Source organism: Poeciliopsis prolifica, unplaced genomic scaffold (genome assembly GCF_027474105.1).
Source record: "Poeciliopsis prolifica strain line A6 unplaced genomic scaffold, Auburn_PproV2 SCAFFOLD056, whole genome shotgun sequence".
NCBI classification, from domain to species: domain Eukaryota; kingdom Metazoa; phylum Chordata; class Actinopteri; order Cyprinodontiformes; family Poeciliidae; genus Poeciliopsis; species Poeciliopsis prolifica.
In genome coordinates this window covers 351,440-367,639 of record NW_026562431.1, presented here as the reverse complement: position 1 = coordinate 367,639, position 16,200 = coordinate 351,440, and the positions used below count along the sequence as shown (strand labels likewise).

The window sequence follows — 16,200 nt, the reverse complement described above, 5'->3', positions numbered from 1 at the left end:
TTTCTATTTTTCTTTGCTATTAGGAGTAACATCAACATCATTCATGAGGTCATCAACTTCATACAAACACAATTGTCAATAAAAAAATTGTTTTCAAAAGAAATTGCTAAACAACGTTCATGGCCCCACTGCTATATGTGTAAGCAACTCAAAATGCTCTAAGGCTTCAATAGTATTTTGCCAGGTCAGGAATTTGAACAATAGAGGGGAACACTGTCTTTGTCTACTGTCAGGTATAAATGTAAGATACTCAGCCAGGCAGGGTATCAGTTCATCTACAGTACTCTGAGTGACCTGACAAGCCACCACCACCACCATGGGCAAGGTAAACATTTTTACATCAATGGTAGATTACCTACAAGACTCATCTAGTGAGGCTTAATCGCTGTGATATCTAAAAAAAACTTTTTGCTCACAGATAATCTTCTACGAGGACAGAAACTTCCAGGGTCGCCACTATGAGTGCATGAGCGACTGTGCTGACATGTCCTCCTACCTGAGCAGGTGTCACTCCTGCAGGGTGGAGAGCGGCTGCTTTATGGTCTACGATCGTCCCAACTACATGGGAAACCAGTACTTCATGAGGAGGGGCGAGTATGCTGACTACATGAGCATGATGGGCTGGAGTGGTGGAATCAGGTCTTGCCGTATGATTCCTTCGGTATGTATTAAACAATAAGTTATTAATTTCTAAGACTGGGGCAACTAGAAACTGGATTCTCATTATGTTTATATGCTCCAAACAGTACAGGGGATCCTACAGGATGAGGATCTATGAGAGAGAGAACTTCGGTGGTCAGATGTATGAGATGATGGATGACTGTGACTCCATCATGGATCGCTACCGCATGTCTGACTGCATGTCCTGCCATGTGATGGATGGTCACTGGCTGATGTACGAGCACCCCCACTACAGAGGCAGGATGATGTACATGAGGCCTGGAGAGTACAGGAGCTTCAGGGAGATGGGATATGGAGGCATGAGGTTCATGAGCATGAGGAGGATCATGGACATGTGCTAACTGTACAATTTTAATGTCATAAAATAAATAAAATGGTACACATTTATTGATATGCCTAAAATGTTTTGATTATTGTTAGTGATAATTATTTTCATCAGATCTGGGCTTAATGTTGGTGTGATAAAAGAAAAATTATCTTAATTTAAACTTTAGATTACAGATTTATGTGAAATTTGAACTTCAATTTAAAAATTGTTGTATTTACAAAAATGTTTCTTAATTCGAGAAGTTTGATTTTTAATACTTATCACCTAAAGGTAAAGGTAATTTTATATATGTAGAATATTTTCACCAACAAGGAAATTAAAATTGCTTTATGGGCTTTAAAAGGAAATACAAACAAAATAACAAACCAATAGAAAGAGTAAAAGAAGAAAAAGCTGATAATGTTAATCCAAAGTAAATAAACTAGATACTAGATATAGATATTCAAGGTTTCTAGATAAGTAAAAGTAAGTATCCTCTGGCCTAATATCTACTCAGCATTGGGGAAAAAGTTGTCTTCCAATATTGCCCTGTGTTCAGTTCCATCCATTTTCCCCATCAACTCTGCTGAAGAAAAGCACACCCACAGCATGATGCTGCCACCACCATATTTGACAGCTTGGATGGTGGGTTCAGAGTGATGTGCAGTGCTAGGGTTTTACATTTCGGCTAAAATTGTAGCTTCTTCCACATGTTTGCTGTGTCGCCAACATGAGTTCTGTCAAAAACTACTAACGGTTTCCTTTTAATAATGGCTTTCTTCTAGCCACTGGTCCATAAAGACCACATCTTTGCAGTGAAGGCTAATAGTTGTCCTGTGGGCATATTCCCCCACCTGAGCTGTGGATCTTTGCATTTGGTCCTGAGTCATCAGGAGCCTTTTGGTTGAATCTCTAATCAGTGCTCTCCTTTCTCAGCCTATAAGGATGGCCTCATATTGGTAGCCTTACAGTTGTGTCATACTCTTTTCTTCTCCGGATGATGGATTGAACAATGAAATGTTCAAATCTTGGAAAGATTTTTGATTGCTTAAGACTTCTTTAAACCTCTCCACTGTTTTCTCCTTGACCTGACTGCTTTGATCCTTGGACTTCATGATGCTGTTTTGTCCTCAATTTTCTCTTAACAAACCTCTGAGTCATCAAAGAGCCGCTGGATTTGTACCAATATTAGATTAGACAAGCGGACTCTGTTTAGTCATTAGCAATCACTCAGATGAAACAGCTGAATACTTTTGCACACTTTTCAGTTTTTAATTTTTAAATATTATTTTAAATCATGAATAATTTTCTTTCTACTTCATAATTGTATACCACTTTTTTGTTGATTTTGTTCATGTTAAATTCCAATAAAATATATTTATGTTTGTGGTTGCAATGTGAAAAATGTGGAAGAGTTCAAGGGGTGTGAATATTTTGCAAGCCAAGTTAGTTATGGGAACATCACTGATTTCATTTATATTTCAATGATACATTCTAGTTTTGTTATTGAGAACGATTGATCTTTCTCAGAAGACTGAGGTAGTCATGAAGTTCCACAGGATTTCCTTACCCTGTATGCTCATGTTGAAGTAAAATAATTTGACAGCTGAATTCCCTACTCTACTATTGGCAATACATTTCTATCCTTCCATTTTCTGACATGGTTATTCCTTTTGGGGCTACCAGGTGTGCTGATGTCTATCTCCATCAGTGAGCTGGTGAGGCAGGGCAACACATAGACAAACAGGACAAATAATCATACATGCACTCACACCTAAGGAGAACGTAGAGATCAATCAACCTGACAGTCATGTTTTTGGACTGTGGGAGGAAGTCGGAGTACCCGGAGAGAATCCACGCATGCACAGGTTAGTTCTGTGCAAACTCCAGGCAAAAATTTAATCCATGACCTTGTTGCTGCAAGGCAACAGTGCTACCCACTGCGCCACTGTGCAGTCCCCACTTTGCTAGCCATCAATCCCAATAAATCTTCGGTACTATAATGACAAGCATTCCGGAACAACATAAAGACTGGATGATAGTTATTATGTTGAATCATCTTAAAATCTTATGCAAACTGTCCGGTCCTGTGATATCCAAACTATCTATTCATTTTCTGTTTTCTAGTGGTAATGTAGTTTAAATGATCAGAATAGATCAAATGGTAAAAGAAAGAGTTAAAAAATAAAAGCATTTAAGCTAAATAAGACAGGTCAAAATAATAAAACTACAACCTTAAAACATTCAAATATGTGAACAGCGTGACTTTGATTATAATTTTCTGTCAGACTTTCAAGGTACTAATGCCCCAGTGGCAAAGTTGAAATGCATTTCTGTCTTTGAACACAGTAAGAAAAATCAGTAAAAGTTCTCCTTCATCATTACTATGGTTGATTGCAGTAAGAATGTCATTTGAAATTATAGAGAACTAAAGTCAAGAGGTAGGCTCATCAGATTTATAATGATGTTGAGCCAGGGATTCAAATAGTCATATAGCTTCTACAAGGTATTGCACACAGAAGAGGAAAAAAAAAACTCCACAGGTTATTTCTCCAACCTTCCCACAAAGGCAGTCCTTAGGACTTCATTGGGAGAATCAACGTTAAGACATTGAAAGGTTCAAATTAATTTGGATGTTCCTGATATCTTCCAGTCTTCAGCACATGCCACTGCACAGCTGGATACAACTGGTTTGATTTAAGAAACAAAATCTGGGATGGCCACAAAGACGGAATGGAAATTTTAGTAGGGCAAAGGAATGACTGATAGAATCTATTTCTATCAAAGTAAGAACTTTTACTTTGATAGAAAGTAAGACATTGTAAGACATTGTTGCAATTATACAACAAAAATTAAATTTAGCTGAAATCTGTTTATTTTGATAATGAGAACGGGTTTTGGCCCGATGTTGATACTGGGGTGATGTGCTCTTTCTGGTTTTAGCAAGAACACAAGCAGCTGAGCTCTGAATCAGAGCTGTTTTATACAGAGATGCAAGACACTTGTCATTATGCAACAAACATTAAATGCATGGATGTGTTTTTCAGAATCATCCAAACATCCATTTTCTTACACCCTTGTCCTGAGAGCAGTCAGGAGGGGTGCTGGTGCCTATCTCCAGCGAACGTTTTGGGTGAGAGGCAGGGTCACCCTGGAGAGGTCGCCAGTGTGTCACAAGGCTTTATAAGAATCATTTGAGGGCATATTCTTTAGGTGTCCATCATCTTGGTAAGAGAGACCCAATCGCTAAGCATGTCTGGTCCCTTCAGGTTGAAATATCAGACAGCCCAACTGGAGTTGTAAAACCCACATTGAATCATCTAGTGGTGTCCATCACCACTGCAGGGGTTGACACAGACAGTAAGCAGGTTTGGTCCCTTCCAGTCAACAGGCCAGCCAGGATAGTAAAAACGACCCTTGTTCCCTCATTTTACACCTTTAAATGGCATAAAATTCTGAGTTTGTGTTTTTCCAGACAAGTTAAATTGATGTCCAATTCTCAATTTTCCCAGGGCACCATTCCTGCCGGGAAATAAACCAGAGCACAGGACACAAGACTTACAAGAATAACACGTAATGTGAAAAGGCCAGGCCCAGCTTTCTCCAGAGCAAAATTACTGCTGGGATTTAAATCAGAACACAAAACAAAATTAGACATGATGGGACAACCAGACTTGGCCACCAGAGATTTAAACAAAATAATCAAGACTTACATACAAAAGTATGTATCTGAGTACTATGGAGTCACAACAATACACAGGCTAGCAAATTTCAGCTTCCAATTGAAGTTTTCCAAGAATACAAACTGCCAAAAAAAATACAATTCCTTTCAGTTTATTTATTTAGTGCCAATTCACAACAAATATTGTCTCAAGGCACTTTATGAAAAAAATACAATTTAAATATCAATTCAATCAATTTCAATTGATCCCAGTTTTCAAACAGTATATTATGCTCAATGTTATTAGAAGATTTAATGAAAACAAACACATTACATCAAGTCATGACCTTGCAGAACTCCTCCTGCATGAGAACATAGCAACAATTGCTTACATTGTGTTGTTGATATAAAAAATATTTCTATTCCTTTTGTGTTCTATCTATGACAGAAAATTCAAATCAGAATCATCAAAACAAAATATGCCACCATTAAACACAAGAAAGAAATTTTAGATTCGCCTTTAACTTTATAAACTAATAAAGGTCAGATAACCCCTATGGGCACATTATGTGCCATAGGGCTGGAACATGCAATTTTTAACAGTCACATGGCTTAGTCTATTCACATGTTACAGTCACGGTCAAAATGCTGGACGTACATACATGATAGGAAGGCTTTTCCAAAGAGAAAAAGGTTGCTGAGTTGAGAGTTTTACAAAAGGGGGTCCAGTAGTTCTCTACATTTGCTCAGGTATAAAAGGAAAACGTTTAGCCAGGTAGGAATGCAGTACAGGAGCAACACAACCACTCATCAGCAGCCAACATGAGCAACATGAACATGAGGGGCAAGGTACAAAATCTTTAGTTAATTAATAAATGCAGTTTTCATTTGTCAGTATTACGCTGTATGATTTCAAAATACAATTTTCTCTTACCCAGATCATCTTCTATGAGGACAAAAACTTCCAGGGTCGTCACTATGAGTGCATGAGTGACTGTGCTGACATGTCCTCCTACATGAGCAGGTGTCACTCTTGCAGGGTGGAGAGCGGCTGCTTCATGGTCTATGATCGCCCCAACTACATGGGAAACCAGTACTTCTTCAGGAGAGGAGAGTACGGTGACTACATGAGCATGATGGGCTGGAATGACTGCATCAGGTCCTGCCGTATGATCCCCATGGTAGGAAATTTCATCTCTACATAGAATATACTTTTTCTAGCTACAAACCCAATCTGATGTTTGTTTGAAAATGTTTTACAGTACAGAGGATCCTACAGGATGAGGATCTACGAGAGGGAGAACTTTGGTGGTCAGATGCATGAGTGTATGGATGACTGTGACTCTTTCATGGACCGCTACCGCATGTCTGACTGCATGTCCTGCCATGTGATGGATGGTCACTGGCTGATGTACGAGCACCCCCACTACAGAGGCAGGATGATGTACATGAGGCCTGGAGAGTACAGGAGCTTCAGGGAGATGGGATATGGAGGCATGAGGTTCATGAGCATGAGGAGGATCATGGATTCCTGGTACTAAATGTGTATTCTTGAATATCAATTAAATTTTTCCAAACTACTAGTATCTTTGCTGTGGTTATTTATTAAGTGAAGGGCTATCATAGCAACAGTATCACAAAAATACGTTTATTTTCTCAATGATTAACCACACTTTTTAGGACTTCACGTTATCTGGCTGCATCTAGAACAAGACATTAAAATTTTGACATCTGAATTACAAAGGAAAGACTACAGACTCAGTTGGACAAGATGAAGCAAGTGAATTTGTCTTAAAAAGCAGGATGTGCTCTTATCAAAGACACATGAAATAATAAAGTTGTTCTGTTGCAGTTATGTTGCATATCAGGTGACAAGTAAGAGTTACAAAGCAATTTTGTAAGATGTCAAGATGACAAAATCGAGAGTGACAGTCATTATCCAAACAAGAACATTCATAGAGCCAGCATATAAAACAGAAAATGAAGGACTCCACCGGAGTTCACCATGGCAAAACAAAAGGAAAAGACTAATTGTCAGTAATCACAAGTGCTTGGTGAGAGCATTTAGGGTTAGGTAGCAAACACTTTTTACTGTAGGGCATGGTGGATTGCTTTTCTCTAAATAAATGTAAAAAATTCAGAAAGGCACTTTATACTTACTCTGGTTATTTTTTTTTTACTTAAAATTAATCTTATGAACGGAAAAAATTAGGTGTAACAAAAAGTAGAAATCTGAAAGAGAACAAATACTTTCTCACAGCATAATATTGACGTTCTTTGAATTTTTCCATATTTTATCACATTACAGCTAAAAAGAAAAGCATTTGTCAGACAAAACACAAAGTGCTGTGAAGTCGAAGGAAAAATTCACATACTGCATCTTTCAAAATCCATGCCAATCGAAGAAAAATAAGTCAACTCAATCAGAATGGATTGGATTGAGCTATGTCAGTGGAAATTCAATTTAAAGCAGGAGAATGAAGAAGACAAACCTGCCGAACCGCATCTATAAATGAATGCATTTCCTTGCTGTAATTACTGTATTTCCACAATCTCCATCCAAGCCAACTACCTTCCAATGGAGCATAGGTATCCATGTCAGATACCTGTAAAAATATTTATGTTACTGCAATATGAATGAAGTAAATGAAGCCTTGACATAATTAAGAAGTTAGCTAAAGGGCAAGTCAAGAACATCACTGAATGCATTTGGATAAAATAACAACAATAATTATAATTATAGCCAAAACATGCAATACAGTTATATCCTCAAGAAGTCAGCTAAAATCTAGCACACAGAGCCAACATAAGCAGAAGACTCAATTCTATTATCAAACCAATGTTCAGGACATCATCATCTACACACACAATTCATGTCTAAAATAAGCTTTTGTCATTTTATTAACAGCTTTGTGCTTTGCTGTGTACTTAGTTTCCATAAAGAGAAGGAACTCACCCCTCAGTCAGACAAACTCTTTTGGGAAACTCTTAATAATACTGGATGTTGCTGAAGTACTCATCCATAAGTGGTCTGTACGAATAGACTTTCCCCCACTTTACTGGGAACATTCCAGAGAAAAATAAAGTTTAACCAGACACTTCGAAGGGGCTTCAATGGCGGAGGTTGATGTAAGGAATTGTGTGCATCAATACAGGATAGAATCCAACACTTTGATTTGCCTCCTTGCAACTTTGACATAACTGAACTCGGACTACAAAATTGCTGCAAGGTTAAAAATGGCGGATTAGCAGAAAGTCAAGACAATATTTAGCAGTTCCATAGCAAATGCACTGACGTCAAAGACAAGAAAACATTATAGAGAAAAATGAACAGACTGAAAAATGAAACCCAAAAAGTATATGAAAACACTATCGTGCACCGGGGGCAATAAATGTCTTTATTTTTCTCTTCTGGAAACTCAAAATACTGAAAAAAATCTATTGAAGGGCTGAAAATAAAATTTTTGTATGGTATGTCCCCCTTAACACTGAAACAAGCAATGAGAAAAAAATCTAAACCAAAATCATTAAAAAAGACTTCAACAATCCTTGAGTCTTTCCCACAGTTGACAATCCGCCCTGACTGTAGCATCTGAACTCCATACAAGCACAACCTGTAATGAATTTGCCAATTTCATTACAAAGAATGTTATAAAAGTAGTGTTGATGCTGATCAACAACAAGAAATTCAGAACTATGAATTATATGTCCAATCAAAACAAATGTACACAAATTGACAATATTATACTAACTTCGCCATAAAAACTTAAAAAAATATAGAAATCAGTTAAGCTCTTCTTTCTGCTGTCTTGATACAACAAAACTGAAGTTATTTTATCATGTTTGTTTGATTTAACAGGGAATGATCAATTGTCAACACAAAGCTCCAGCTACTATTGCTATCTGGAGCCTAACCCAAAAAATGGATTGAGTTATGGACTCACACCTGACCCTTCAGAGAGACATACAGACTATACATATATATAACACTAAAATCCTACTTTTAATCTATGCTACAAACACTCCTAGACAATACTACCATCATATGGCAATTGAACTGTATTCAACCTTGTTAAAAACAATGAAATTAAATTATCTAAATTCAAGATACTGACGTGAACTTCAAAGTGTGTACAATGAGATGAAAATAACATCGTAGCTTTTTTTTTTTCAAATTACCCAAGACAATAAGACACATAAACATGTGCCTCCAGAGCATATTACACAAAACATGGTAAGGTATAATACAAACCTAAAAATATGTGAAGTTTGAAAAAAAGTCTACTAACAAAAACACAAAATAAAAGGCATTAAAAACTATTCTTTACAGTCCCATGCCTAATTTCCATGTTCTAAGCACTGTTTAAAGTGCTATGTATATGACTGACAGGTTTTTCTAAAGCCTAATGACAAAACCAGGCATGTAACCTCGGCATACTGTGCAGCTCTATGGTAAGTTACTGAGTTGGCATTTCCATAAAAGGGGGCCACTTACTCTTTACATTTGCTCAGATATAAAAGCAAAGAGTTTAACAGGTAGAAAGTCAGTTCAGGAGCAAGAGCAACCACTCATCTGCGGCCATCATGAGCAACACTGACATGAACATGAGGGGAAAGGTGCACAGTCCATTCTTAAAATTCAAATAATTATTTTACTTCTGGTCACTCAGGTCATTTTTCCATATATTTATTTTTATGATACTGATTCTTTAACTAGTATTAAGTTTATAGTGCTGATGTTATTTCACTCTTTTTCAGATCATCTTCTATGAGGATAGGAACTTTATGGGTCGCCACTATGAGTGCATGAGCGACTGTGCTGATATGCAATCCTACCTGAGCAGGTGTCATTCCTGCAGGGTGGAGAGTGGCTGCTTTATGGTCTATGATCGCCCCAACTACATGGGAAATCAGTACTTCTTCAGGAGAGGAGAGTACGGTGACTACATGAGCATGATGGGCTGGAGGGACTGCATCAGGTCCTGCCGAATGATCCCCATGGTAAGTTAGAATTTAGAATTCAACTATGAACATAGGGACATCAGTTATTAAAATTTGTATTCCAATCCTTTTACAGTACAGGGGATCGTACAGGATGAGGATCTATGAGAGAGAGAACTTCGGTGGTCAGATGCATGAGTGCATGGATGACTGTGACTCCTTCATGGATCGCTACCGCATGTCTGACTGCATGTCCTGCCATGTGATGGATGGTCACTGGCTGATGTACGAGCACCCCCACTACAGAGGCAGGATGATGTACATGAGGCCTGGAGAGTACAGGAGCTTCAGGGAGATGGGATATGGAGGCATGAGGTTCATGAGCATGAGGAGGATCATGGATTCCTGGTATTAAATGTTTATTGCTCAGTGCCACTAAATAAAACCATTCTGATGAACTAAAAATGCCGTCAGTATTGTTGATGTGAACATAGTATCACAAAGTAGCATCACACAATTTACTTCTGTTACTTTCTTTGTTTAAGTATTTTTAACATATAATTATTCTTCTGCTCTGAGTTTTCGCATGAAAACATTCATCCCATTATCACTATTCTTTTGAATAGTCACCTTTTCATCGTTCCAGTCACCAACATGACTGGAACGATGTTGTTTTACCAAAATGTTTTTATGGATGGGTACCAGGTCTTATTGGCATTTTGCTATGATTGATTATTAAAAAGAGGGCTAAACAAGCTAAACACCAATTATCACACTTTGAAGCACTTGGTAAATTTCCACTAAAACAAAACAAAGTATCCATTTTTAATTTTGAGATTTACAAAATCTCTTAAAGGACAACAGAATACATCCAACACACAACTTGCTTCCTAATTGGTTTTTGGTTTATAAGATCTTCCAAAACATTTACAATTCAAGTGTCTACAAACAGCTGTGAAAACAATGTACATAGCATACCGGCAAGTATAACTGTTGTGATTACACAAAGGAATCTGCATGCCTTCAAACTGTTCATATAACAGTGGTAGGTGGATACAGTGTGTTTTGAAACGTGATAAAGGGATTATTGTCTGTCACTACGTATTGTCTATTCAAATTTCCTCATTGTGTTGTCTTACATAAGTCTTCTAGGGGATTGTGTCACATGGAAATGTGCCACATAACCCTTTGGACTCTTTAGGCCTCCATACCATGATGCTGAGTCAGGGATTTATACAATGAGAGCCACAGATTCTTTGAGTTAGATCAGGTATAAAAGTAGCAGTTAAAACAATACAGCCGCTAATGTAGCTTAACTCCATTCTCACAAGAATCAACACTCCCACCACAACTACAGGGAAGGTCAGAACACTTGCCCTTTTTCTACTTTCCACCATTTATGAAATTTCCCATATCTTATTTAAAATTGATAATATTAATTCACTTCTTCCTAGATCATCTTCTATGAGGACAAGACTTCCAAGGCCGCTCATATGAGTGCATGAGCGACTGTGCCGATATGTCCTCCCTCCTGAGCAGGTGACACTCCTGCAGTGTGGAGAGTGGCTGCTTTATTGGATATGATCATCCCAACTACATGGGAAACCAATACACAATATTTTCAGAAGGGGCAAGTACGCTGACTACGCTGAGTATGCTTAGCATGATGGGCATGAGAGACTGCATCAGGTCTTGCCGTATGATCCCCATGGTAAACTTCTGAGGATTTCTAAGGTGACTGTTGAGAGATTAAAAATGAAATCTACATGTGATGTATTATGTTTTTAACGGTACAGGGGATCCTGCAGGATGAGGATCTATGAGAGGGAAAACTTTGGTGGCCAGATATATGAGATGTAGGAAGGATGATGTACATGAGGCCTGGAGAGTACAGGAGCTTCAGGGCGATGGGATATGGAGGCATGTGGTTCATGAACATACGGCGTATGGTGGAAATGTAAAAACAAGTGTTTGTTATTAACACTCAATAAGTAAATTAAAGTTTCACAATGTTCCATCTTGGTTTATTAGATTTAATTTTAATACAAAAAAATAAAATATAAATATATATTGTGCCCATAAAATATAAATATATATTGTGCCCATATTGGCTGCTCTTCCATGGAACTCCAGAGTGTCATACAACAGCACGGTAGAGGTCCTTGATGCTCAAGACTATATAAGCATGACTTTTCCAAACCAAAACAGCTGTCCACTTCAGCAACAAACACAACTCCCTTTTCTCACCACAGTAATATAGGATTCAGACCTATAGTCCAATCAAGACTCTCTTTCTTTTGTTAACTCAAAGTGTGTTAACTGTAGAATGTTTGTTAACTGTATCAGCCCAGCCACCTGGCTTGCATCCCCTTTCCTCTCTGTCGATGGTACAGCAGTGATGTCAGGAACTGAAGGCTGAGTTATAGTTTCTTTTAACAGTTCTGGTTGAGCGTTTTTGAGCCAAGACATTTTGAGCCAAGGGGTTTATAGTTAAGGTTGCACATGGTGCTGCAACACGTTGTTCATGCAGCATGTGCTCTGCGTACCATTTTAACACCCGCTACTGTGTGCTCAGTTCAACGAGTCAACCATATGCACCCAGCTGCTGCAGTTGCTAGTTGCTCCAGGCTCTGAGTTGAACTTGATAAAGTGCCAAAATGATCTGATCGCTCTCCGTGGTTTTGAACTGATTTGAATTTGTAATGGTTTATCATTAGTGACCGGTAGCCTGACGTTTCTGTTGTTCTCTTGGTTTGTTGTACTTCATGTCAGATGGATTTCAGATATAGTTGCTGTCCATGATGTTGTCTATGGGGCATGTCTATGTTGTAAAGTTAAATTATCATGAACTTTATTATTTGGGTATAAAGGGCCCGGTCATTAGCTCCCCGGCCCAACACCGACTTCTTCCGCTACTGACCCAGTGTATGAACTCACCTGTAATATCCAGCCTCCAATCTCATAGGCTACAGAGATGGGATGACTGGTTGGTCCAGTTCACAGTCATCAACACCGAAATCCCAAACAACAATCATCAAATAAGTCTGTTGAAAAGAATTAATTTAGTTTTTCAAACTAATTGATTATATTATAGATTAGAAATAAGTAAACAGCAAAGATATAGAAACCAGAACGAGCTTCCTGTTCAAGATTTATAAGACAAGGGCTGTTGTTAAGTGAAAAACAGGGGTGTCTTGTCTAAATAAAATTGCAGATTTAGATTTTATAAATTTGAATAAAATATTGTCACAGGAATGTTGCTCAGGCTGCAATGCATTCTGGGTAAATGGTGTTTAAAGGTCCAACTGCCTGGCCCCTCCAGCCAAAGCAGTGAGGAACGTTATTCAGCCTTTTTAATTTGAACTGCAGCTCTTTAAATAGATTGGCTTGTAGAAATCACAAGCGGTATTGAATGTGAGGAGAACCAAACTGAGGAAATCGATAGAGTTGGCCGAGGTAATGATGATGAGAAGAAGCGGACAGAGTTGGCCTTAGGAGCTGGTGTTTTACTGCTGCCTACATCTTCATAAATGAAACAATGATTGACACTTACCTGACCTGTGAGATCTGGTAATTCTATAGCTTTGTGTCTGGTTCAACAACAGCTGTTGAGGGTCCAAACTTTGTCCAGTGTTGGTTGTAGTTTCACATTCAGGACCGGTGTTCTAGCTCCTTCAGCTAGAACAATAGTGATAGCTCCATTAGCGCTGCTTGTATTTGAATAATCCATGTGTCTGTCCCATATTTGTATGACATTTAAAGGATCTGGAACTTTTGTTGTTTCAAAGCACTGGTTTGCACAGTTAATCCCATATGGGTGAAATTTTATGGATGATACTCTGATGTCCCATTCTCCTTAAGGCAGCATGGAGTTCCACCATCAGAATTTGACAAACACTGAAGAGAAGTGTCATGATTGACATAATTGCAGTTCTATCCATGTTTTAATATTGCAGAACACTCTCTTTTGTAAATGGTTCAAAGATTTGCTGTACATTTTTTATCTGGTCATTTTGTGCCAGATTTAACTAACATAAGAAAATTGAACAGAACAGGAATATTTTTTTTCCACTCTGATTGGCTGCTGTCAGGCTACCGATTTTAAGTGGAATCCTCATTCATTACATTTTTGGTTAAAATAATTTCTATTCATATGGCTTTTTTGTTCTCTGGGAAATTATTTTTAATGATAAATACAGAAACAACCACAAAAATCAAGACACCAACAATAGTGACAGTAATATTACTAGTAAAATAATATTCAGTAATATCCTACATCTTCTTTGATGGGGGGCGCTGATGGACCTGGATAATGGATGGGAGGGAATGGCCCAAATAAGGTTGAGAAACACTGATCTAAAGAATTAATTGAAAAATGTATTGTCAGCTTATAAAAGTTTATAACGCTTATAAAAGCTTGAATAGTCTTTCTCCCTTGTTGCTCCAACCGTATCTTATCAGCCAACTTGCTGATAAGATAATTGGCTGCTCTTATCACCCGTTATCAGCCAACTATCTTCTTTTAGTCGATCCAAAAACAAGGCAAAAGTTGAAAAGAGATAAAATCTTTTCTGTTGTGACCCTCAAACTTTGGAACAAAATAGTACTAGACATTGTACATGCATCTTTGCTTTCCTTGACTAAGTCTCTTTTAAAAGCAAATTTTTTCCATTGTCTTCTATTAGCTGTGGCTTGAAATGGCCTTATGTTTTCTCTGCTCTATTTTTGAATGTTTAAAATATTTGTGTATTTTGTTTGCTTGTCTTTATTCGTTTTAATATGAGGATGTACATCATTTTGGCAAACTTGTTTTTAAATGTGCTTTATGAATACACAATTTGGATTTGAAAAGCCCAGCAATTTTTAATTTTTTTTTTATTCTCATATCTTTTGTGACAGTAAACCATGGGGGTAGCTTATGTCGGCTATGAGGGAAATATTAGTTAAATAATGATTTCTTGTTATTGTAGCCAACTTAAATTAAGACAAAGTAAATAAATTAATTAACATAGCATTTATTCATCAATGATTCCCCCACTGGTTGACTGTTAATTCATTTAGTCCTTATAATTAAATACATATTTTATATAATATTAATTTGTGATGAGTGGATACTTTTCTCCAATGAATGTAAATTATAAAATGTTTTGTTACAGTGTTTTCAATATCACAGCAAAACATAAATTTTAGAAAACCACTGAATAAACATGATATACCTTACATACAAGATATAGACACATTATTATTAAGTCACATGATTCAGCCTATTGACATGTTACAGTTTCAGTTCAAAATGCTGCTTGTTCATAAATGACAGAAAAGCCTTTCTAAAGTCCAAAGAAAAAAAAAAGCTAAACATAACCTTGGCATTCTGTGAAGCTCTATAATATGTTGCTGATTCAGTGGTTTTGTAAAGGGGCAGTCACTGGTGCTGTACATTTGCTCAGGTATAAAAGCAAAGGGTTAAACCAGGTAGGAAGGCAGAGCAGAAGCAAGAGTAACCACTCATCAGCCAACATGACCAACACCAACATGAACATGAGGGGAAAGGTAGGGAATCCTGAAGAGATGAATTAAATATATATTGTCAATTGAGTTAAATGTTAATTCTTTCTTTCTCAGATCATTTTCTATGAGGATAGGAACTTTATGGGTCGCCACTATGAGTGCATGAGTGACTGTGCTGACATGTACTCCTACATGAGCAGATGTCACTCCTGCAGGGTGGAGAGCGGCTGCTTCATGGTTTATGACCACCCCAACTACATGGGAAATCAGTACTTCTTCAGGAGGGGAGAGTACGCTGATTGCATGAGCATGATGGGCTGGAGTGGTTCAATCAGATCTTGTCGTATGATTCCCATGGTGGGTTAGAACACATCAGGTTTGTAAAATTGACCTGAACTGTGATGATACTGAAACAAACCTTTGATATTTATGATGCAATTCATTTTACAGTACAGGGGATCCTACAGGATGAGGATCTATGAGAGAGAGAACTTTGGTGGCCATATGCATGAGTGTATGGACGACTGTGACTCTTTCATGGATCGCTACCGCATGTCTGACTGCATGTCCTGCCATGTGATGGATGGTCACTGGCTGATGTACGAGCACCCCCACTACAGAGGCAGGATGATGTACATGAGGCCTGGAGAGTACAGGAGCTTCAGGGAGATGGGATATGGTGGCATGAGGTTCATGAGCATGAGGAGGATCATGGATTCCTGGTATTAAATGTTTGACTTCACTGAATAAAAGTAATTCAAGCAACTCAGATTGTTGTCAAGATTATTGGGCTACTGAAGGGTTAACTGTAAGAAATATGAGGCACACATCTGAACTATTTTTACAGAAACAAAGGTATTAAACATAACCAGGAAGGGCAGAGATAAAATGCATGGAAAATTTATCAGAAAGTGATATCTCCCAAGACTCCTTGTCAGTGCCACTGAATATCAGTTAGTTCAGTTCGAACTGATGGCCTATAAAAATGCGTCTTTTACCAAGGTGTCACACAAGGAACATCTCATAATAAGCAAAAGCAAAGAACTCTGTCAAGATATTGATCGATCCATCCATGTAACCATCTGTTTTCTTCCTCTTACCG

The 16,200-nt window shown here is 37.8% G+C and overlaps 4 protein-coding genes across 4 annotated transcripts; all 4 read left to right on the top strand.

The window, feature by feature from the left end:
* The first annotated feature begins 242 nt into the window (after nt 1-242).
* On the top strand, nt 243-1,068 carry LOC129379242 (gamma-crystallin M3-like). Its single transcript, XM_055059939.1, has 3 exons — nt 243-325; nt 419-661; nt 747-1,068. Exons 1-3 carry the CDS (start codon nt 317-319, stop codon nt 1,020-1,022), a joined length of 528 nt encoding a protein of 175 aa, XP_054915914.1. The 5' UTR covers nt 243-316; the 3' UTR covers nt 1,023-1,068.
* Nucleotides 1,069-5,383: 4,315 nt separating this feature from the next.
* Nucleotides 5,384-6,229, top strand: LOC129379238 (gamma-crystallin M2-like). Its single transcript, XM_055059936.1, has 3 exons — nt 5,384-5,498; nt 5,588-5,830; nt 5,912-6,229. The coding sequence occupies exons 1-3, from the start codon at nt 5,472-5,474 to the stop codon at nt 6,188-6,190; spliced, it is 549 nt and encodes a 182-aa protein (XP_054915911.1). The 5' UTR covers nt 5,384-5,471; the 3' UTR covers nt 6,191-6,229.
* Nucleotides 6,230-9,166: 2,937 nt separating this feature from the next.
* On the top strand, nt 9,167-10,055 carry LOC129379234 (gamma-crystallin M2-like). The gene is made up of 3 exons (XM_055059931.1): nt 9,167-9,266; nt 9,408-9,650; nt 9,727-10,055. The coding sequence occupies exons 1-3, from the start codon at nt 9,234-9,236 to the stop codon at nt 10,003-10,005; spliced, it is 555 nt and encodes a 184-aa protein (XP_054915906.1). The 5' UTR covers nt 9,167-9,233; the 3' UTR covers nt 10,006-10,055.
* A 4,989-nt stretch (nt 10,056-15,044) lies between these two features.
* LOC129379236 (gamma-crystallin M2-like) lies at nt 15,045-15,867 on the top strand. The gene is made up of 3 exons (XM_055059933.1): nt 15,045-15,140; nt 15,213-15,455; nt 15,549-15,867. The coding sequence occupies exons 1-3, from the start codon at nt 15,108-15,110 to the stop codon at nt 15,825-15,827; spliced, it is 555 nt and encodes a 184-aa protein (XP_054915908.1). The 5' UTR covers nt 15,045-15,107; the 3' UTR covers nt 15,828-15,867.
* The last annotated feature ends 333 nt before the right edge of the window (nt 15,868-16,200 follow it).

Bases quoted from the DNA above. Each gene is read 5' to 3' on its own strand.
- LOC129379238 (XM_055059936.1), top strand. From the start codon at position 5,472: ATGAGCAACATGAACATGAGGGGCAAG. The intron at 5,499-5,587 runs GTACAAAATCTT...TCTCTTACCCAG, and splicing joins ACATGAACATGAGGGGCAAG to ATCATCTTCTATGAGGACAA. The intron at 5,831-5,911 runs GTAGGAAATTTC...AATGTTTTACAG, and splicing joins CCTGCCGTATGATCCCCATG to TACAGAGGATCCTACAGGAT.
- LOC129379236 (XM_055059933.1), top strand. From the start codon at position 15,108: ATGACCAACACCAACATGAACATGAGGGGAAAG. The intron at 15,141-15,212 runs GTAGGGAATCCT...TTTCTTTCTCAG, and splicing joins ACATGAACATGAGGGGAAAG to ATCATTTTCTATGAGGATAG. The intron at 15,456-15,548 runs GTGGGTTAGAAC...TTCATTTTACAG, and splicing joins CTTGTCGTATGATTCCCATG to TACAGGGGATCCTACAGGAT.
- LOC129379242 (XM_055059939.1), top strand. The intron at 662-746 runs GTATGTATTAAA...TGCTCCAAACAG, and splicing joins CTTGCCGTATGATTCCTTCG to TACAGGGGATCCTACAGGAT.
- LOC129379234 (XM_055059931.1), top strand. From the start codon at position 9,234: ATGAGCAACACTGACATGAACATGAGGGGAAAG. The intron at 9,267-9,407 runs GTGCACAGTCCA...ACTCTTTTTCAG, and splicing joins ACATGAACATGAGGGGAAAG to ATCATCTTCTATGAGGATAG. The intron at 9,651-9,726 runs GTAAGTTAGAAT...ATCCTTTTACAG, and splicing joins CCTGCCGAATGATCCCCATG to TACAGGGGATCGTACAGGAT.